The sequence below is a fragment of the Nycticebus coucang genome, chromosome 4 (genome assembly GCF_027406575.1).
Source record: "Nycticebus coucang isolate mNycCou1 chromosome 4, mNycCou1.pri, whole genome shotgun sequence".
Lineage (NCBI taxonomy): Eukaryota > Metazoa > Chordata > Mammalia > Primates > Lorisidae > Nycticebus > Nycticebus coucang.
In genome coordinates this window covers 141,225,971-141,246,822 of record NC_069783.1, presented here as the reverse complement: position 1 = coordinate 141,246,822, position 20,852 = coordinate 141,225,971, and the positions used below count along the sequence as shown (strand labels likewise).

General features: G+C 43.2%; 1 protein-coding gene across 2 annotated transcripts in view; it reads left to right on the top strand.

Annotated features, from left to right (window-relative positions):
* KREMEN1 (kringle containing transmembrane protein 1) overlaps window positions 1-20,852 on the top strand; it is a 69,359-nt gene that overhangs the window by 25,957 nt on the left and 22,550 nt on the right. For both annotated transcript variants that reach the window (XM_053589703.1, XM_053589704.1), the window contains exon 4: window positions 18,721-18,845. In XM_053589703.1, coding sequence (XP_053445678.1) covers window positions 18,721-18,845 — 125 coding nt within the window. The remainder of the gene's footprint in view (window positions 1-18,720; window positions 18,846-20,852) is intronic.

Here is a 20,852-nt window from a genome sequence, read left to right as displayed (position 1 = left end):
TCTTCAACTTGCATTTGTAAAATACAATCTGGGACAATAGCTGCTGTGTCTTGTGGCATTGAAACTAGGTTCCAGAAGAGAGAATCACAACACAATGGTACAAGCCATCTCGTGTGCCTCTCATTTGTAATACAGGCATTTTCTGGATATGCCTTCCTGGTCTAAAAAGGAAAATTAAATATTATTTCAGATTTTTTATTTTGTGGCCCTTTGATAATTCTCTCAAAGCTGTAAAGCTGGCCTGGAAATGCTCTTGCTAGGAAGACTTTCAGGAGGTGGGAATGAGAACTCAGTGGTACCTGGTTATTTGGCTTTGGTCCTTAGGAAAACCCTTCAATTCACTGTGTGGGCACCAGGGCTCCCTATCAAGCTCAGCCTCAGACCTAAAGTCTGGCAGAATGTTGTAGTTCTAGTGTGTCTGATTAACATAGTTGAGGAAAAACTCTTGTGCTGTTTGCAGCGAGAGAACTTTGTAATTGCTAATGGATTTAACAGAAATACAGCCTGCTTATTTTAGGCTATTTTTGCCCTATTTCTGGATGTGGAGTCACAGTTTTTATGAATAATACTAACCCCTCTTTGTGAAGCCAGCTATTCATGATTAGCATTGAACTTGTCATACAGGAAAAGGCCTGTGACATGATCAGATTCCTGAAAAGTTCATATCTGAATACACCAGACCCAGCAGGAGCCAGGGGGCACAAATGTTTAGGGACAAAGCAGATTTGGCTGAATGGTGGGCTATTGTGTGGAGATGAGAATCTCTGAGAGTTGCAACAAGCAGGAGGCAGAGATGAAGTTTGATTCAAAAGGGAGCAAAGAGAAAATTAGAACTTGGGCTCTTGACCTACAGAGCATGGATCAGAACCTACTATTAAAAGAACAACTCCAAGGTAATTGGATTTGCCCCTCAAACTGCTTCTGCCAGTGTGTTTTTCAGAAGCCCCAAGTTCTTAGAGCAACCAGGTAAAACACAGACTAAAAAACATAAAAAATAAAAGAAAATTAAGATACATGCTGAAATATTTGTGGTTAAAATGACATTATATCTGGGATTTAAAACAATCCAGCCACTCAAAGAGTGACTAAGTTAGGGTGAGGGAAATAAATGAAACAAGAATGGTTAAAAAAAATAATTGGTCCTAGCCGGGCATTGTGGCGGGCGCCTGTAATCCCAGCTACTCGGGAGGCTGAGGCAAGAGAATCGCCTTAAGCCCAGGAGTTGGAGGTTGCTGTGAGCTGTGTGAGGCCACGGCACTCTACCGAGGGCCATAAAGTGAGACTCTGTCTCCAAAAAAAAAAAAAAGAAAAAAAAAGATGAAGTGTTTATATCTTTTGGGTTAACTTGGATATAGTTGTAGAGCATTCACTTTAGTGAAATATCATATGAATGGAAAAAAAAATAATAATAATTGGTCCTGAGTAAGGAGATCATTATTTTTTCTACCTTTTTTTTTTTTGAGACAGAGTCTTGCTTTGTTGTATAAGCTTTAGTGCCTTGGTGAAATCGTAGCATACTGCAGGCCCAGACTCCTGGGCTCAAGCAATTCATCTGTCTCAGCCTCCCAAGTAGCTGGGACTACAGGCTCCCACCACTGTGCCCAGCTAATTTTTTTTTTTTTTTCCCTAGAGAGGAGGTCTCACTAAGTTGCCCTGGCTAGAGTACAGAGGCATCATCACAGCTCACTGCAGGCTCCAATAGCTGGGCTCAAGCGATCCTCCTACCTGAGCCTCCCGAGTAGCCAGGGCTATAGGCCATGCCACGAGACCTGGCTAATTATTCTGTTTTTAGTAGAAACAGGGTCTTGCCCTATTGTCCAGGCTGGTCTCAAACTCCTTGCCTCAAGTGATCTTTCTAGGTAAGCCCTCCAAAGTGCTAGGGTTACAGAAAATAAGCCACCACATCCAGTTCAGATTCTACGTTTCTCACACGCTTCTGGGCTTTAGAATGACACTTCAAGTAGTAAGGAGATGTCAGGGCTGGGTAGGGGCAGGTGTAGCGTGGGCAGTGGAGGCAGAAGGAACACACGTGCCTGAGTGCATACACATGCCCATACACACATGCACTGATGAAATCCAAGCAAATTGTATTCCCTGAAACAAATTTTTTTTTTTTTTTTTTTTTGTAGAGACAGAGTCTCACTTTATGGCCCTCGGTAGAGTGCCATGGCCTCACACAGCTCACAGCAACCTCCAACTCCTGGGCTCAAGCGATTCTCTTGCCTCAGCCTCCCGAGTAGCTGGGACTACAGGCGCCCGCCACAACGCCCGGCTATTTTTTGGTTGCAGTTTGGCCGGGGCCGGGCTTGAACCCGCGACCCTCCGTATATGGGGCCGGCGCCCTACTGACTGAGCCACAGGCGCCGCCCTCCCTGAAACAAATTTTAAGAAGGAAGATGAAGGCTGAGAAGTAGGCAGGGCCAGGTGCTACAAGCTTGGACTTGATCTAGGAAGAGCATGATAAAGTGGATGAGAGTACCAAGTGTCTGAAGGAGATATTTCCCCGTAGCTCCATAGCTCCCTGTGAATCCATGGGAAGATCTTAGTGATTGTATCATTCACACAGACCAGCCCTACGGGAATACCAGCTATAGCCCCTCTGCAATTTGGAACCTTAAGTCCATCTCAGCCAGAACTTCACCAGTTCAAATCATTTTGACTAAACAATACCTGGTCTTGTTAAAAATAGATTTGTTTTTCCTCAGCTATTAGTATTTGCCTTATGAAAATGCAGCCCCTCAAACAGGATTTGAAAGTGTCCTATTGTGATCACTAATAAAGGTTTTTAGGCTGGGGCGTGGTGGCTCATGCCTGTAATCCTAGCACTCTGGGAGGCTGAAGCGGGTGGATTGCTTGAGCTTGTGAGTTCGAGATCAGCCTGAACAACAACAAAAAAGCGAGATCTCATTCCACTAAAAATAGAAAAACTGAGGGAAGAGGATTGCTTGAACCCAAGAATTGGAGTTTGCTGTGAGCTATGACAGCACAGCACTCTACCCAGGGTGATAGCTTGAGACTCTGTCTCAAAATAAAAAGTGTTTTTAAAGCTGTGTTTAGTAGAAAGCTGAAGGCGCTTCAGCATGGTGGTCAAGGTAGTCTTTCAATTATAGAAAATGTTTTGTTTCTTTCAGTACTTTCTGCATTTTAATGTCAGCACTAATTTTTAGAATGTTTCAACTTTTGTTATGTGCTTATTATGTACCTTTGTATTCACGTTATTTCATTTAACTCTTTCAATAATATTGTGAAGCGGGTGGTGCTATATCTGCGCTCTCTCCCTCGTTTTACAGATATGAAAATTGGGGCTACATGGTTAAATGATGCCATGAGGATCACACTCAGACCCAAATCGTGTTTGAAAACAGGACTCCTGATAGTAAGACCAGGGCCATTTGCTTCTAGTACTCGAGAAGAGCGCCACTTCTTTTATTTCCTGAAACCAGGGGCCCTGGAATGGATTTAGGCTACTATTGAGGCCATTCTTCAGAATTTTCTTTGTAGATTGCTTGGGAATTAAAGTTTGAAATTCTTTTATATGGTGAATTATTAAGATTGCTTTTTTGACGTTATGGAAACCAAAGGATTAGCTCAGTGGCGACAGAGGATCTTCAGTTCATGCTGTTGGCTCTAAGCCATTTTCTCCTGTTCTTTGGGTTTGGGAAATCCCAAACCCCAGGAGTAAAGCAGGCTGCGATGGGATCCAGGAAACATTTGCTCCATAGCAAGGCTGCTTTGCGGAACACTGGGTTGTCTCCAGGGGTGTGGCCAGCCCAGCTGTTCTCAGAGGGGAAAGGGCTCCCCAGGGTTGGACTCACTGCACTAGATTCCATCAGCAGCTTTGTTCAGGCCTCAGAGTCTCTTCTGTTGCCCCATCTTCACTGCTGTTGGCTCAAGTTCACCCTCTCTAAGGACACATCACCGCTTCATTTATACTTTACAGCTGAATTGTAATGTCCAACTTTAATCGATAACCAAAGCAATGTTGAAGGGAATATTGATAATATAAATTATGCAGACCAATATTTTTCACCTTTTCTGTCTTTGAATTAAATTACTTGATATTTTTGTTTTGAACCCTTTTAGACTCTTTTAGACTGCTAGATTAGCCTTGTCAGAATCCTGCATTGTGTGAGTAGTTTTGTTTTCCCAACTATACTAAGCTGTTCGAAGGCAGGAACAGGGGTTGCTCTGGAATTTCTGTGAAGGAGAGGTTAAATTAGAAAGGACTGGGTGCAGTGATGTGTACCTGTGTCTTAGCTACTCAGGAGACTGAGGGAGGAGGATCGACTGACCTCAGTAGCTCAAGGATAGCCTGGGAAACATAGCAAAACTCAAGGATTCTTTTGGAAGCTGTATGTGTCTCACAGGCACCCTTGTTTTACTTGGATCGTATGTTTCTTTGTGGCGAGGTACTGACGGAATTTATGGGGATTTTACACCCCAAGCCTCTCATTGGCAGCCACTAAAAAAAGCCATGTATTTCTATAATCTTCCACTATCACAGTGGAGGCTATAAAAGGTGCTCACTAAATATTCTTTCTTAATTCTGTGAATCCTGTAAGAGAAAACACAAGTTGGTAGAAAGAATGTGGACATCTGAGTCACATCCACTGAGGTTTGAATCATTACTGGCTTAATAGTTTTAGGCAAAACGAGTCACCTCTGAACTTTGGTTTCCTCATCTGTTCTTTCCAGAGTTTTTTTTTTTTTTTTTAGAGACAGAGTCTCACTTTGTCGCCCTCGGTAGAGTGCTGTGGCATCACAGCTCACACCAACCTCCAACTCCTGGGCTTAAGTGATTCTTTATGCCTCAGCCTCTCGAGTAGCTGGGACTACAGGCACCCATCACAACGCCTGGCTACTTTTTGTTGCAGTTTGGCCGGGGCCGGGTTTGAACCCACCACCCTCCGTATATGGGGCCTGCGCCCTACCCACTGAGCCACAGGCACCGCCTTTTTTTTTTTGTCACCCAGGCTGGAGTGCCATGGCCTCAGCCTAGCTCATAGCAACTTCAAACTCTTGAGCTCAAGCAGTTATCCTGCCTCAACCTCCCAAGTAGCTGGGACTAAAGGCACCTGCCACAACACAGGCTAGTTTTTCTAGTTTTAGTAGAGACAGGGTCTTGCTTTCCTCAGACTGGTCTTGAACGCCTGACCTCAAGGGATTCTCCCACCTTGGCTTCCCAGAGTGCTAGGATTACAGGCATGAGCCACCACTCCTGGCCCCTTCCAGAGTTATTTTGAACATTAAATGAATAAAGTTTACACAGCCCTAACTCTAGGAGCTGACATACAGTAGGCATGAAAGTTCCAGGAGTTATTGGGGTGGTGTGCTTTCTCCAGGAAATGGACTACCATTGTCATGTTCCTGTCATCTAATTCCTAGAATATGTTATTGATTTTTATTTCTGTCCTTTTTTTTTTTTTTTTGAGACAAATTCTCACTTTGTCACCCGTGGTAGAGTGCCATGGTGTCACAGCTCATAGCAACCTCAAACTCTTGGGCTTAAGCGATTCTCTTGCCTCAGCTTCCCAAGTAGCTGGGACTACAGGCGTCCACCACAACACCCAGCTATTTTTTAGAGACGAGGTCTCACTCTTGCTCAGGCAATCCATCCGCCTTGCCCTCCCAAGTGTTGGGATTATAGGTGTGAGCCATCACACCCAGCCTTTCTTTCTTTCTTTCATTCTTTCTCTTTAGATAGTCTGTCTGTCTCTCTCTCTCTTTCACCTGGGTAGAGTGTGGTGGCATCATCATAGCTCACTGCAATCTCCAACTCCTGGGCTTAAGCGATCCTCTTGCCTCAGCCTCCCAAGTAGCTGGGGCTACAGCCATGTACTACCACACCAAACTAATTTTTCTATTTTTTGTAGAGGTAGGGGTCTTCTTCTTGCTCAAGCTGGTCTTGAACTCCTTCCTGGCTTCAAGTGATTCTCCCTTCTTGGCCTCTCCAAATGCTAGAATTATAGGCTTGAACCACCATGCACAGCCTGTTCATTTCTTCTTAATCTGACAGACTATGAGGCTTGGTACCAGGCCTCAGCTGCTATTATGTTTGTTCCCTGGGGCCTGCTGTAGCACTGGATTCAGGGAACACAAGAGACCTCACATTTGTTCTTATAATGCAGTTTTATGGTTTTCAGATTATATGTACTTGATTATTTGTGGGGGGGGATTGGCCATGGATATTATTTTATTTTATGTAAAAAAGTACAGACTTTCATGGCTCAGTGCCTATAGCACAGTGGTATAACAGCATCAGCCACATACACCAAGGCTGGCAGGTTCAAACCCAGCCTGGGCCTGCTAAACAACAATGAGAACTGCAACAAAAAATAACCAGGCGTTGTGGCGGGCACTTATACTCCCAGCTACTTGGGAGGCTGAGGCAAGAGAATCGCTTAAGTCCAAGAGTTTGATGTTGCTGTGAGCTGTAATGCCACGGCACTCTACCAAGGGCAACATAGTTAAACTCTGTCCAAAAAAAAAAAAGTACAGACTTTCTGAACCAATAGACATCGGTTCAGCAATAGGTACAAAGTGTTCTAATGCACAGTTGTATAAAGCATACCAGTGCTTAAAAGGGGAAAAATCATTTAGATCAATAGGGATGACTTCACTGAAAATATTTTTCTTTTCTTTCTTTTTTTTGAGACAGAGTCTTACTCTGTCACTGGGCTAGAGTGTCACGGCTTCAGCCTAGCTCACAGCAACTTCAAACTCCTGGGTTCAGGTGATCCTCTGCCTCAGCCTCTCAAGTAGCTGGGATCCTGCTATATCACTTGGTTAATTTTTTTCTAAAAAATTTTTTTTTTAGAGACAGAGTCTCACTTTGTTGCCCTCAGTAGAGTGCTGTGGCATCACAGCTCACAGCAACCTCCAGCTCTTGCGCTTAGGAGATTCTCTTGCCTCAGCCTCCCGAATAGCTGGGACTATAGGCTCCCACCACAATGCTCGGCTATTTTTGTTGCACTTTGGCCGGGGCCAGGTTCAAACCCACCATGCTCAATATATGGGGCCAGTGCCCTACTCACTGAGCTACAAGTGCCACTCAATTTTTTCTAATTTTAAGAGAGACAGGGTCTTGCTCTTGTTCGGGCTGGTTTCAAACTCCTGAGTTCAAAGAATCCTCTCACCTAGGGCTTTCATAGTTGTAGGATTATAGGTGTGAACCACCACTCCCGGCCTTTACTGAAAATCTTTACACCAGCACTTGGCTGTCAAGACACACATAAATGTAAGAAATAGCCTCTCACTCTTATGATAATAATTGGGAATCTTGAGTTATGGAATCTTGAGAAATTTGGAGACTGTCACCAATTATATAAATGAGCATTAGATTATGAGGTAGAGAGCTGTGAGTTTTTGAAAACAAGAGGACTCAGTAAGGACTATGGAGATTGGGAGAAAGGTGGATGGGGGCTGGAGCGGTCGGGACACACCGGGTCAGAGAACAGCATGACAGAGGCTTGGAGGACGGGTAGCTGGCTATGGGTGTCGGCGGCCAGGCTGCCTGGAGTAGAGGAGTGGACAGAAGACAACCAGATCAGACCTTGAAAGTCAGAGTTGACTGATAGTACTAACATGCTGAAAGCCCTAATTTAGGAAGCTGAGCCCAGTGTCATTTATAGGATGGATTGGAGGAAGGAAGTTTGAGGAGGAGAGTAAGAGTAGATTTCTAAATTCAGAGGATAAAAGCCTGGGCTAGGATGGCAGCAGTGGGACAACACAGGAAGGGTTAAGTCCGAGATGCATTTAGGAAGATGATGGAACTTGATGACGAGTGGAATGTATAAGGGATGAAAGAGCAGGAAGAGTAAAAGATGAGTCTGTGGTTCCTTCCTGGAATATTTGTGGTGTCCCTGAAAAAATAACTCCAAGTCAACAAACTGAGCTTTTCTTCCCAGGAGCACAGCTGTACTTCTCTTGAACTTGGACTGATCTTTTATCAACTAAGGGGATTTTGTTGTTCATTGCTGTGTAGAAAGCCACCCCAAATTCTAGTGACTTAAAACAAAAATAGTTTATCATTTCTCCCAATTTTGTGGGTTGGCTGGGCTTCAGCTGGGCCATTCTGCTACCCTTACTTCAGTCAGGTAGCTGCATTTAGCTGGGCGCTCTGCTGATGTTCAAGATCAAGATCAGTCTTCCCCTTAGTGGGCCTCTCTCAACAGCAGGGTATTCAGACTTCTTATATGGTCGCTGGCTTCAAAGAGAGAAGCAGCAGAAACTGCCAATCCTCTTAAGGAATGAACTCAGAAGTCCACCATACTCTACTGATCAAAGCAAATCTCAAAGCCAGCCCAGATTTAAGAAGAGAGGAGATTGATTCCTATTTTTCTTTTTCTTTTTTTTTTTTTGGCCGGGGCTGGGTTTGAACCCGCCACCTCCAGCATATGGGGCCAGCGCCCTACTCCACTGAGCCACAGGTGCCGCCCAAATTTTTCTTTTTCTTTTCTTTTTTTGAGATAGAGTCTCACTCTGTTGCCCAGGGTAGAGTGCCATGGAGTCACCTTAGCTCACAGCAACATCAAACTCTGGGATCCTCCTGTCTCAGCCTTCTGAGTAGCTGGGACTACAGGTGCCCACCACAACACCCAGCTAATTTTTCTAGTTTTAGTAGACACAGGGTCTCACTTTGCTCAGGGTGGTCTCAAACTCCTGAGTTCAAGCAATCCTGCCTCAGCCTCCCAGAGTGCTAAGATTACAGATGTGAGCCACCACACTTGGCCTTGATTCCAACTCTTAAAGTGGGAACACCACACACAGGTACAGGGAATGGGGAAAGTATTAGAGCCTCCTTTGGGTGCTATCATATTAAATCACCAGAAATTAAGCTTCAGATAAGACCAGGAGGGAACCACCACTGTGAAACATACTGGCCATATGAGGTCAGGGATCCTTAGGAGCTCTTTCTACTGTCTCCTAAGGCTAGAATTTCAGAGAGGAAGAAAAAGCTGTGCTTATACATTTATTTGGGTGAATTGGTTAAGACTCAGAAGCATGAGTAAGCTGATGGAAGAATCAGAGAGGCTGAAAGGAAGATTATGTTTAGGAATAAAGTTACAGAGGTAGAGAGGGGCCATATTATGATGATAAGGACTTAGACCCAGATGGTAGCTGTCAGATTTGAAGTGGAAGTTGCAGACAGACAGGACATGATGCGGAGTGCACATATGGTCATGGCCTAACAATGTAGGTTAGTTAACTTGTGAATCTCTGAAAGATGTGTTCGTATGAATTGGTCGTCTAATAGAACACCAGTGGCATCATGTAAGGTACTTTTAGTTCTTGTTCCAGGGAGGGGAGAAATCAGCTAATGAAGCACCAATGTGGAATCCTTGGGCAGAAGATGGGTAAGTGGCATTTAAAATAAGCAAAGGAGTTGCATCATTTCTGAAGAAGCAGATTTTACTTATAAGAGAAAAAAATAGACTTGGTGCCCACATCTCAGTGGTTAGGGCGCCAGCCACATACACCAGGGCTGGTGGGTTCAAACCCAGCCTGGGCCTGCTAAACAACAATGACAACTACCAAAAAAAGGCCAGGCATTGTGATAGGCGCCTTGTAGTCCCAGCTACTTGGGAGGCTGAGGCAAGAGAATTGCTTAAGCCCAAGAGTTTGGAGATTGCTGTGAGCTGCAATTTCACAGCACTCTACCAAGGGCAACTAGTGAAAAAAAATAAAAATAAATAAATAAATGTTCTTCAGAGTCATAGAAAATGTTTTCTAAAATGCAAGACAAGAACTTTGTTTCTGGTTTCCTAAAGCAAATATCCCAGATTTAGTCAGAACAGTAGACTAGAAAACATAGTAACAAATTACTTATGCAAATTACCACCTGAAGATTTATATTCAGATTGAACTTTGCCATGATAGGCATGCCTCTGTCTTTGACAGGAATTGTTTGGTTGTCAGGACTAGAACTCACTCAAGATCACCTAAGCAAAAAAATTTACTGGAAGAGCCTTGAAGTATGATCATAGAGTCCAACTCCTATGTCCTAAGAACCTTGAAAGAAGACATGTACTCTCACCGTCTGCCCCTGGGGCCACACCATTTCCCATTTCTGCCTCTCTCTTACCTTAGCAACTTTTCTTCTTTCTTTTGTGGACTAGCAGAACAGGCTCACTCATGCATTCACATGGCCCAAATATAAGTTTGGTTGCCTCAGTTCCTACCTGACAGATCCCTACAGTTCCCGTATCTATAATTCACTCAATTGATCCTGATTCCAGCTCAATCAGGATCGAGAGGATTTGGTGCGCTAGTGTGAGTGAACCGTAGCTAGAGGATGGGGTCCTGTGATCTGACCCCAACCAGCAGTAATTACAGGAACAGATTTCTTTGAGAAGATGCCATAAATGGTAGGTTATTCTCAGAGAAGGGTTGCCAGCCCTGGAGGCCCCCAAAGAAGGATGCAAAGCCCTTTCAAATGAAGCCAAAGTTATAGTAAATTCTAATGGAGTGTTTGGTAAGCCTGCTAACAGTTGTTTCCCAACAGTTTCTTGGGATACTGAAAGAAAAATAGTTCCTGGGTTCATCTGAATGGAGGACCATCTTCCCTCAGCCACCTCTAAAATTTTTACCTAAGTCAACAACCTTGAACATCTGAATGTTGGTAATTAATTGCTGTGAGTTTTGAAGCTTCATCTATGTAAACGGGTCCATTTGTACGTGAAGATGATTTTTTAAAAATTGAAAGTGTTGAAGCCTCATTGGTAAGAGGAAAAATGCATGACCAGGCCACAAGAACTTTAAAGTGGCCTTGAAAGTAAGAAAGAATTTGAGAACAAATATCCTTTTTCAAATTGACTTTTTCTCCCTGCTTCTGGGAAGAGCTAAGGGTGGGACACAGTCTGGAAATCCGCTCCGTTGACCAGTAATGCTTTTGAAGACAGCATGACGTGTCTTCTCCAGCAAGACTTCGAGCCACACTTTCCAGGACGAGTCAGAGGGCAGTGGCCCCCTCAGAGGCTGACCACTATCTCAGAGGCTTCCTTCAGGGCACACAGAATGTTGAAAGACTAACATGTTTGCATATTCTGTCTCAGCCTGAAAGGGTTAGAGCTTCATGTGAAAATGCACTGTGTGTTATGCCGATGTAAGAGATTAATATTTTAATATCCAGAACCAAACCATTTTCTGAAGTTTTGCCTTTGATTTTTTTTCCTTTAAATCAATGCTATTTTATTATTCTATTACTAAGAAAGTTGTCCTTGTTTGTGTGGTGAATCATGAAAGCCTTCTTATGTATAGTGATAATAAGCACTGTGTATTCAGCATATACTCTCCTGCCAGGCCTTGAGGTATTCACTTTATTTATATTGTGTCATTTTATGTTTCACAAGGACCTTTTGAAATCTGTATTGTTTCCCAATTTTATCATTGATAAAACTGAGCTTAGAAAGGCCGAGATGGTGGGGCCAGAATTTACTCAGGGCTTGTCTCTCTGCAGAATACCAGCTGCTCCTGGTCACGGGATGGCAGCACCAGGGCCCTTCTCAGTACTTCCAAGTACTCTGAATTGAGCAAGCAAGACCAACTCCTGAGCTACAATATGGATGGCAGAAAGTGGGGAGCACAAATACCCTCCCTCTTTTAGAACCTTTTCATTCTTTTTCTTTTTTTTTTTTTGGTAGAGTCTCACTTTGTGGCCCTCGGTAGAGTGCCATGGCATCACACAGCTCACAGCAACCTCCAACTCCTGGGCTTCAGCGATTCTCTTGCCTCAGCCTCCCGAGTAGCTGGGACTACAGGCGCCCGCCACAACGCCCGGCTATTTTCTGGTTGCAGTTCAGCCGGGGCCGGGTTTGAACCCGCCACCCTCAGTATATGGGGCCGGCGCCTTGCCAACTGAGCCACAGGCGCTGCCCAGAACCTTTTCATTCTTATCTTTCCTCCAGAGCTTTGTTCTAAGCCTGAGAAGCAGCGAATTAAGACAAAGATAAGCAAAGGCTACGTAGCGAGAAGCAGATACTCTCTGAGACCCCTTTCAGATCTGATGATCTGAGGTTTCAGCAGCCTTGACAGCAATTGTTTTGGACTGAACCTCCCTTGTGTTGAAGCCCTAACTATCCCCAGTGTGATATTTGGAGGTGGGGTCCTTGGGAAGTAGTTTGGTTTAGACGAAGTCAGGAGACTGGAGACCCCATGATGGCGTTAGTATCCTTACAAAAAGAGGTAGACCAGAACTCTATCTCTCTCTGCCATGGGAAGACACAGAAAGAAGGTGGCTGTCTGGAAGCCAAGAAAAGAGCCCCCTCATCAGGAACCAAATCTGCCAGCACCTTGACCTTGGACTTCCCAGACTTCAAAACTGTGGGAATTAAATGTCTGGCTATTTAAGCCACCAGCCTATATTTTGTTATAGCAGCCCAACCTGAGATAGTAACCAAGGAGAAAAATTAACTATTAAAGTCAAACCCAGGGACATAAAAATGTCTGAGGTCATTTTAGCAAAGCACATTTGATGGCTTCAAGTTACCAAGAAAAATATAAAATTGGTTAAACTGTGTTGAATTTGTTTAAGAACTATCTATGTGGGCAGCACCTGTGGCTCAGTCGGTAAGGCACTGGCCCCATATACCAAGGGTGACGGGTTCAAACCCGGCCCCGGCCAAACTGCAACCAAAAAATAGCCAGGCGTTGTGGCGGGCGCCTGTAGTCCCAGCTACTCGGGAGGCTGAGGCAAGAGAATTACTTAAGCCCAGGAGTTGGAGGTTGCTGTGAGCTGTGTGAGGCCACAGCACTCTACCGAGGGCCATAAAGTGAGACCCTGTCTCTACAAAAAAAAAAAAAAGAACTATCTGTGTGTTTTAGAAGGTTTCATCCAAAATGATTAAGATAAAATTTTAAGTTTTAAAATTATTCTTTATACTTATCTAGGATGATGTTTCTAGATAACCAAAGAAGACAGTGAAAGAAGGTTGTCAAAACTAACAGTCACTAACTTTAAATGGACGTTGTTATGCAGATAAACTCTGCTTTTCACTTCTCTCCTACCCCGTTCATTCATTGCTACCTAAAAAGTACCTTTACCCACTTACCCCATGATTTCAGCAGGTGACACAGGACCTGCTTGTTCATTCAGCACAGCATCCTAGAGCATCTGCCAAGTGACTGGGACCATTCCAAGTGCTGGGAATATAGTAGTATGAGGAAGATGATACCATTTTGCCCTTAAATTGCTCATGATTGATTAGGAGGAAAGACAGGTAAACTGGTGTTTAGAATCAAACTCAGCCTAGGCTGCTGTAGGACTACACAGCAAGGGCATATAACCCTCTTTGAGGGGAAGGAGGGATGGGAGGGCCATGGGGCTTCCCAGGGAAAATAATGCTCAGGCTGAAATCTTTTTTTTTTTTTTTTTTTGAGACAGAGTCTCTGTAACTCAGGAGTGTGTTCTGTGTCATCACAGTTCAAAGCAACCTCAAACTCTTGGGCTCAAGAGAACCTCTTATGGCCGGGCACGGTAACTCATGCCTGTAATCCTAGCACTCTGGGAGGCCAAGGCAGGTGGATTGCCTGAGCTCACTGGTTCGAGACCAGCCTGAGCCAGAGCAAGACCCCGTCTCTAAATATAGCTGGGTTTTGTGGCAGGTGTCATCTGTAGTGCCAGCTACTTGAGAGGCTGAGGCAAGAGAATTGCTTGAGTCTAAGAGTTTGAGGTTGCAGTGAGCTGTGATGCCACGGCACTCTACTGATAAAAACAAAGTGAGACTCTGTCTCCAAAAAAAAAAAGGGAACTTCTTGCCTGCCTCCTGAGTAGCTGGGACTGTAGGCACCCACCACAATGCCTGGCTAGTTTTTCTATTTTTAGTAGAGATGGGGTCTCATTTTGCTCAGACTGGTCTTGAACTCCTGAGCTATGGTGATCTGTTCACCTTGGCCTCCCAGAGTACTAGAATCACAGGTGTAAGCCACCACACCCAGCCTCAGGCTGAAATCTTAATGAAGAGAGAGTATTTTTTTTTTTTTTTTTGTAGAGACAGAGTCTCACTTTACTGCCCTCAGTAGAGTGCCATGGCATCACACGGCTCACAGCAACCTCCAGCTCTTGGGCTTACATGATTCTCTTGCCTCAGCCTCCCTAGTAGCTCGGACTACAGGCGCCCGCCACAACGCCCGGCTATTTTTTTGTTGCAGTTTGGCCGGGGCTGGGTTTGAACCCACCACCCTCAGTATATGGGGCCGGCGCCCTACTCACTGTACCACAGGCGCCGCCCAAGAGAGAGTATTTTAAACAGAAGGAGTATTGCATGAAATAATTCAGAGGCCGGAGAGCAAGGTGCAATCGGGAAACTTGAAAATACATTACAATTTGGCCTTCATGTAGAATATGAAGCAAAGACTAGAGAGAAAGGTCATGCTGGCAGGAGAAGGGAAGGGAAGCAGCACAGACAGGGCAGGGCGCTGTGTACACGTGAGAAGTTTGGATTTTATCCTCAGGGAAGCCTGGGAGTTCTGAGGGGTTTAGGCAGGGCTCCACTTACTGATTTTCCCTTTCTCTGTCACTGGTCATGCTCACTTTTTCTTTCTGCAAAGCCCAAGCTCATTTTTGCCTCAGGCCTTTGTGCTTACCATTCCTTTTGTCTGGAATGTACAGCAACAATTATTCTGGTTGCCCTGTACTAGATCAGAGTAGGGTAAAATTAGAAGTAGAGATGGAGTCTGATTCAGTGGACTAAGTGGGAAGGGACGTGGCTCGCAGTAGGGAAAGTGGCAGCATGGATAGAGAAACATGTATGTGCTGTTTTAGGAAGAGGAATTAAGTGTTCAACAAGTGATTGACTTGGAGGGCAAGGATGATCCTTAGGCCATTGATATTCAAATAGTTACAACAGTAGCAGGCTACAGTCTGATTCCCAGAATCTACCTCACCGTGAGTTTCCAGACCTCACTGCCTCTTTGGAACATGAGCTACCTGGATTTGCTCACTGAATTGTTATGTATTCATAACAATTAATACATGTAAATTAATTCTGTAAATTAATACATAATAACATGCTTCCTTGAGAGCCTAATGGAACAAATAAGACAAAAATCAGTGTACATAACCACGATGGTCATGATCAAGTAATTATTATTAAGAACAACTAAATGGCTCCACTTTCCAAGTGAAAAATCCTGTTAACAAACTCAGTTTATGTCATATGCTCCTGACTAGAGATGATTGACTCACGGCAGTTTTTTAAACCCTAAAACCCAGACTTTTCCAAGCAAGCCCCCACCAAACACTGGATTCCTACTGCCTCGAGCTTTTCTGTTTACATTTGCTACTATAGAGATTTGAGTTGTTCCCGAAAGATGTATTTTAACTTTTGTGTGGTGAGCCACATTTGTTATATCTGAACCATGTGTGACGCAAGGGGAAAAGGTAACCACTTGACTTAGGGGGGAAGGGTGAGTATTTGGGTTAGCAGAGGTACTTCCTGCCAATTTAAAATGAGCTGGTTATATGATGGAAGAAATCAATAAGTGTGTGTGTGTGTGTACATACATACTTAGACATACATGCATGCATTTTGTATGTCCAAAGACTAATGTGGGTACAAAGCATATTAAACTGGACTGTGCTATTTTCACATCTTAAACGTAAAGGAAAAAATACTAAGAGTCTATATTGCTGTCACTTTGGGATTGGGTAATACATAACTCTCAATTGAGCTAAAGCCTAGAGCCTGCTTCTAGAACAAGGCTTCATTTGTATCTTGTTATATTTTCAGTTATATATAAACCATGAGGAACAAATGGAGGAAGAAAAAGGGCTTCAACTGATAGTGGAAAGATTCATAAATTGAAAACACAGATGGAAAACTAAGGTCTACTGAGATTGATTTGTCCATGACCCACAATGAATTTATTCATTCATTCACTGAATGTATATTTAGTACGTATTATAAGATGCATTAGTTATCTATTGCTGTATAGCAAATTACCCCAACAATTAGTGGCTTGAAACAACACATACTTATTGTCTCACATATTCTGTGGGGCAGCAAATCTGGGTATGACTTAACCAAATCCTCTATTTTGCTATCTCTCACAAGGCTGCAATAAAGGTAGCTGCCAGGGCTGTAGTCTCATCTGAAGGCTCCCTTGGGGAGAGATTTCACTTCTAACCTCACATAGTTGTTGGTAGAATTCAGTTCTTTGTGAAGTTCTCAGTTTCTTGCTGGCTATTAGCCGAAGGCCATCCTGACCTTACAAGACGGCCTCTGATAGGACATTTTGCTTCATAGGACACAAGCTAAGAAGGCAATAGAGAATCTGCTAACAAAATGAAGGCATAATCTCTTGTAATTTAATCACAGAAATGACATGCTGTCAACATTGCCACTTTCTATTGATCAGAAGCAAATCATCAGTCCAGCCCACACTCAAAAGGAAGAGATTATACAGGGGCATAAGTATCAGGAATGTGGATCTGTTTTAGGCAGTTTGGGATGCTATAACAAAATACCTTAGACTGGGTGGCTTAAACAATAGACATTTATTTCTCACAGTTCTGGAGTCTGGGAATTTCAAGGGCAAGGTGCCATCTGACTTAGTGAAGCCCCTCTTCCACGTTTGCTGATAGCCTCTGAATCTCACATGGCAGAGAGAGAGAAAGGGCTCTGGTCTCTTACTATAAAGGCATTAATCTTATCATGGGGCTCAACACTTAGGACCTCATCTAAACTTAATTACCTCCCAAAGGCCTCACCTCCAAATATCTTCATATTGGGGATTCAGGCTTCAACATATGAATTTTGAGAGGTGATAGAGGGGAAAACTCTTTTTCCTGTACATTCACACATTTTCTTCTGATACCCGATGTATGGGTTTTACCAAAACCACCCAATTCTCTAATTCTTCAGATACCATCTGCATACCCTACAATTAAATTATGATACTTACTATCTAGAGTTAGGGCAGACCCTAAGGGCTCAGTCCCACAAGACTGTTTCCCACTTCTGATCCCAGCTGCAAATAGAGGGCCCCCAGGTTACTTATACTTCTCTCCAATGTGGGCATAAATTGGGGATTCCTACAACCCTTTCCTCCGGTTTGATAATTTGCCATAATATCTCACAAAACACTCAAAAAACTCAGAGAAACACATTTACCAATTTATTATAAAGGATATGATAAAAGATAGAGATGAATAGGCGGGTGGAGAGGTACCCAGGGTGAGATCTGGAAGGGTCCTGAGCCCAGGAGCTTCTGTTCTTGTGGAGTGCACCACACATGGATGTGTTCACTCACCCAGAGGCTCTCTGAATCCCATCTCTAGTCTATAGCCATGTCACCCTGAAAGTGCCAGATATTGCCTGAATTCCATCTTTTTGGGATTTCTTAAGAGGCTCATCACATAAGCATGATTAACTCAATTTCTGGTTCCTCTTCCTGCCTGTAGGGTGGGAGGCATGAGACTGAAAGTTCCAAGCTTCTGATCATGGCCTGGTCTTTCTTATGACCAGCTCCCCTCTGGCAGCTATCTTGGGACCCACCAAGAATTGCCTTATTAGAACAAAGATGCTCCAATCACCAAGAAAATTCCAGAAGAGTTAGTAGCTCTGTGCCAGGAACCAGGGTAGAAACCAAATGTATATTTCTTATATCACAGGGATTTGGAAACATTCAGTCGATAGCAGGATTCTTGAGGCCCATCATTGTAAGCTGTCTATCACAGTTGGTACATATATTTAGGTTTCTTTAATCTCAGACACAGCTTTTTCTGCTAGACCAAACCATCTGATGTGTGGTGGTTGTCAAACACTAATATACTCAGAGTGGTAGGCTGAATACTGGCCCTCCAAAGATGACTATGTTATAATCCTTAGAATGTTTGAATATGTTACCTTTGATGGCATGAGGGATTTTGCAGATGTGATCAAATCAAGGATTTGAGATAGATCATCCTGAATTATCTAAGTGAGACCAATGTAATCACAGGGTTAGAGAGGCAAGAGGATCTGAATCAGAGAAGGTGATATGAGCATAGAAACAGAAAGAGGGAAGGAGAGGTGACGATGGAAACAGAGGGTGGAATGGTGTGGCTGCAAGCCAAGGAATATGGGCAGATTCTCAGAGATTGAGAAGGTAAGGAACAGATTTTTTCCCTTGAGCCTCCTGGCGGAACTCAACTCAGCTGATGCCTTGATTTTAGCCCCATTTGACCCATTTAGTACTTTTTGATCTTCAAGACTGAATGATTATAAATTTTTGTTATTCTAAGCTAGTAGGTTTGTGTAATTTGTTCCAACAGCAATAGGAAACTAATACACTCTCCTAAAGACCTGGAGGAAACCCACGTATGGAGTTTTTTAAGGAACAAGAGGGTTAGGTACAAGGTACAAGATCATGGGCTTCCAAGGGCTTTTCTTTCCTCTAGTGACTCTGAAACATAACTTACTTATTATAGCTTCTCTATTTTTAGGAAATTGTCCTTAGTTCTCTTCAACATTAAATTCTGTCAATATTGAACTGTTAAAGAAAAGTCTTAACATTAAAGGTGAACCTGGGTATCATATACTCTTCAAAATAAAACAAAAACATGGTATTTAGCAGAGGATACTAAGGTTTCCTTTTTTAAAGCAGGTTACTTATTATTTATTTGCGCCTCAGGAACAGAAACATTGGCTGTGATAAAAGTACCTGGCACAAGTCACTTTTTCTTCTTGGTGTTTCACAGCCAGATGTTGTGAAATTCTTTTATTTTTCTTTTTGCTCTAGTGCCTGGAAACCTTGGCTGCTACAAGGATCATGGAAACCCACCTCCTCTGACTGGCACCAGTAAAACTTCCAACAAACTTACTATACAAACCTGCATCAGTTTTTGTCGGAGTCAGAGGTTCAAGGTAACAGCTCTATGTCTATGTAACAATAGAAAAAGATAAAGATGTAAATGCATTTGCTGAAATAACTCAAAAATAAGTGCTAAATGAAATAAGCCAGGCACAAAAGGCTACATATCATATGATTCCATTCATATGAAGTGCTCAGAATAGGCAGATCTATAGGTTAGTGGTTGCCAGAGGGTAGGAGGTGGGAGGAATTGGGTACAGGGTTTCTTTTCAGGATGATGAATATTTTGGAATTAGATAGTGGTGGTGATTGCACAACACCTAAATATACTAACAACCACTGAAATAGACACTTCAAATTGGTGAGTTTTATGTTATGTGAGTTACATTTCAGTTTTTAAAAGAGCTACAACTGGGGCAGCGTCTGTGGCTCAAAGGAGTGGGGCGCTGGCCCCCTATGCTGGAGGTGGCGGGTTCAAATCCAGCCTTGGCCAAAAAGAACTGCAAAAAAAAAAAAAAGAGCTACAACTACTAAACTCTGAGAAAAATAAACATAGAAAACCTTACAACATTGGGTTAGTCAAAGATTTCTTAAATAGGACACAAAAATCACAAACTATAAAAAATAGGTAAGATGGGTGGCACCTGTGGCTCAGTCGGTAAGGTGCCGGCCCCATATACCGAGGGTGGCGGGTTCAAACCCGGCCCCGGCCGAACTGCAACGAAAAAATAGCTGGGTGTTGTGGTGGGCACCTGTAGTCCCAGCTACTTGGGAGGCTGAGGCAAGAGAATCGCTTAAGCCCAGGAGTTGGAGGTTGCTGTGAGCTATGTGATGCCGTGGCACTCTACCTAGGGCCATAAAGTGAAACTCTGTCTCTACAAAAAAAAAAAAAAAAAATAGGTAAGATGAACTTGTCAGTATTAAAAACTTTTTTTTTTCAGTATTAAAAACATATCTTCAAAAAATAGAGTTAAAAAATGAAAAGGCAGGCCATAGACTGGGAGAAAGTAGTTGCTAAATATGTATCTGATAAAGGACTTATATGCAGAATATATAAAGAACTCTTAAAACTCAGTAAGATGACAATTCAATTAAAAAATGGGCAAAAGTTGGAACAGACATCCCCCCAAAAAATATACAGATATGGTGAGTAAACATATGAAAAGATGCTCAGCTTCACTAGTTATCAGGGAAATTCAAATTAAAGCCACAATGAGATACCACTATACACCTAGAATGACTCAAATACTAAGAATTGGTAAGGAAGTGAGGCAGCTAGAACTCTCGTAAACTGCTGGTAGGGCTACAGCCTCTTTGGAGAAAGTTCTTAAAGTTTCTTACAAAGTTATATATACACTATATCTATATTACAACTCAAGATAAAGTCTAGTTCACACAAAGACTCACACAGCAGTGTTCATAAAAGCATCATCCATAATAGCTCTCATCGGTAAATAACACAAATGTCCGTTAACTGATGAATGGATAAACAAATTATAGTAGCTGGGCATGGTGGCTCACGCCTATAATACTAGCATTTTTGGAGGCCAAGGCAGGTGGATTGCTTGAGGTCAGGAGTTAGAGACCAACCTGAGCAAGAGCAAGACCCCATCTTTAAAAAATAGCTGGGTGTTGTGGTAAGCGCCTGTAGATCCAACTACTTGGGAGGCTGAAGCATGAGGACTGCTTGAGCCCAAGAGTTTGAGCCCACTCTATCTAGGGCAACAAAATGAGACTCTATCAAAAAAAAAAAAATTATAGTCTATCCATACTGTAGAATACTACTCAATAAAAAGAAAAGGTGTATTAAGACATACTAATACAGCAGCACCCATAGCTCAGTGGGTAGGGCGCCAGCCACATACACCAAGGCTAGTGGGTTCAAACTCAGCCCGGGCCAGCTAAAGCAACAATGAGAATGGCACCAAAAAAATAGCCAGGCGTTGTGGCAGGCGCCTGTAGTCCCAGCAACTTGGGAGGCTGAGACAAGAGAATCACTTAAGCCCAAGAGTTTGAGGTTGCTGTGAGCTGTGACACCAAGGCACTTTGCTGAGGGCAAC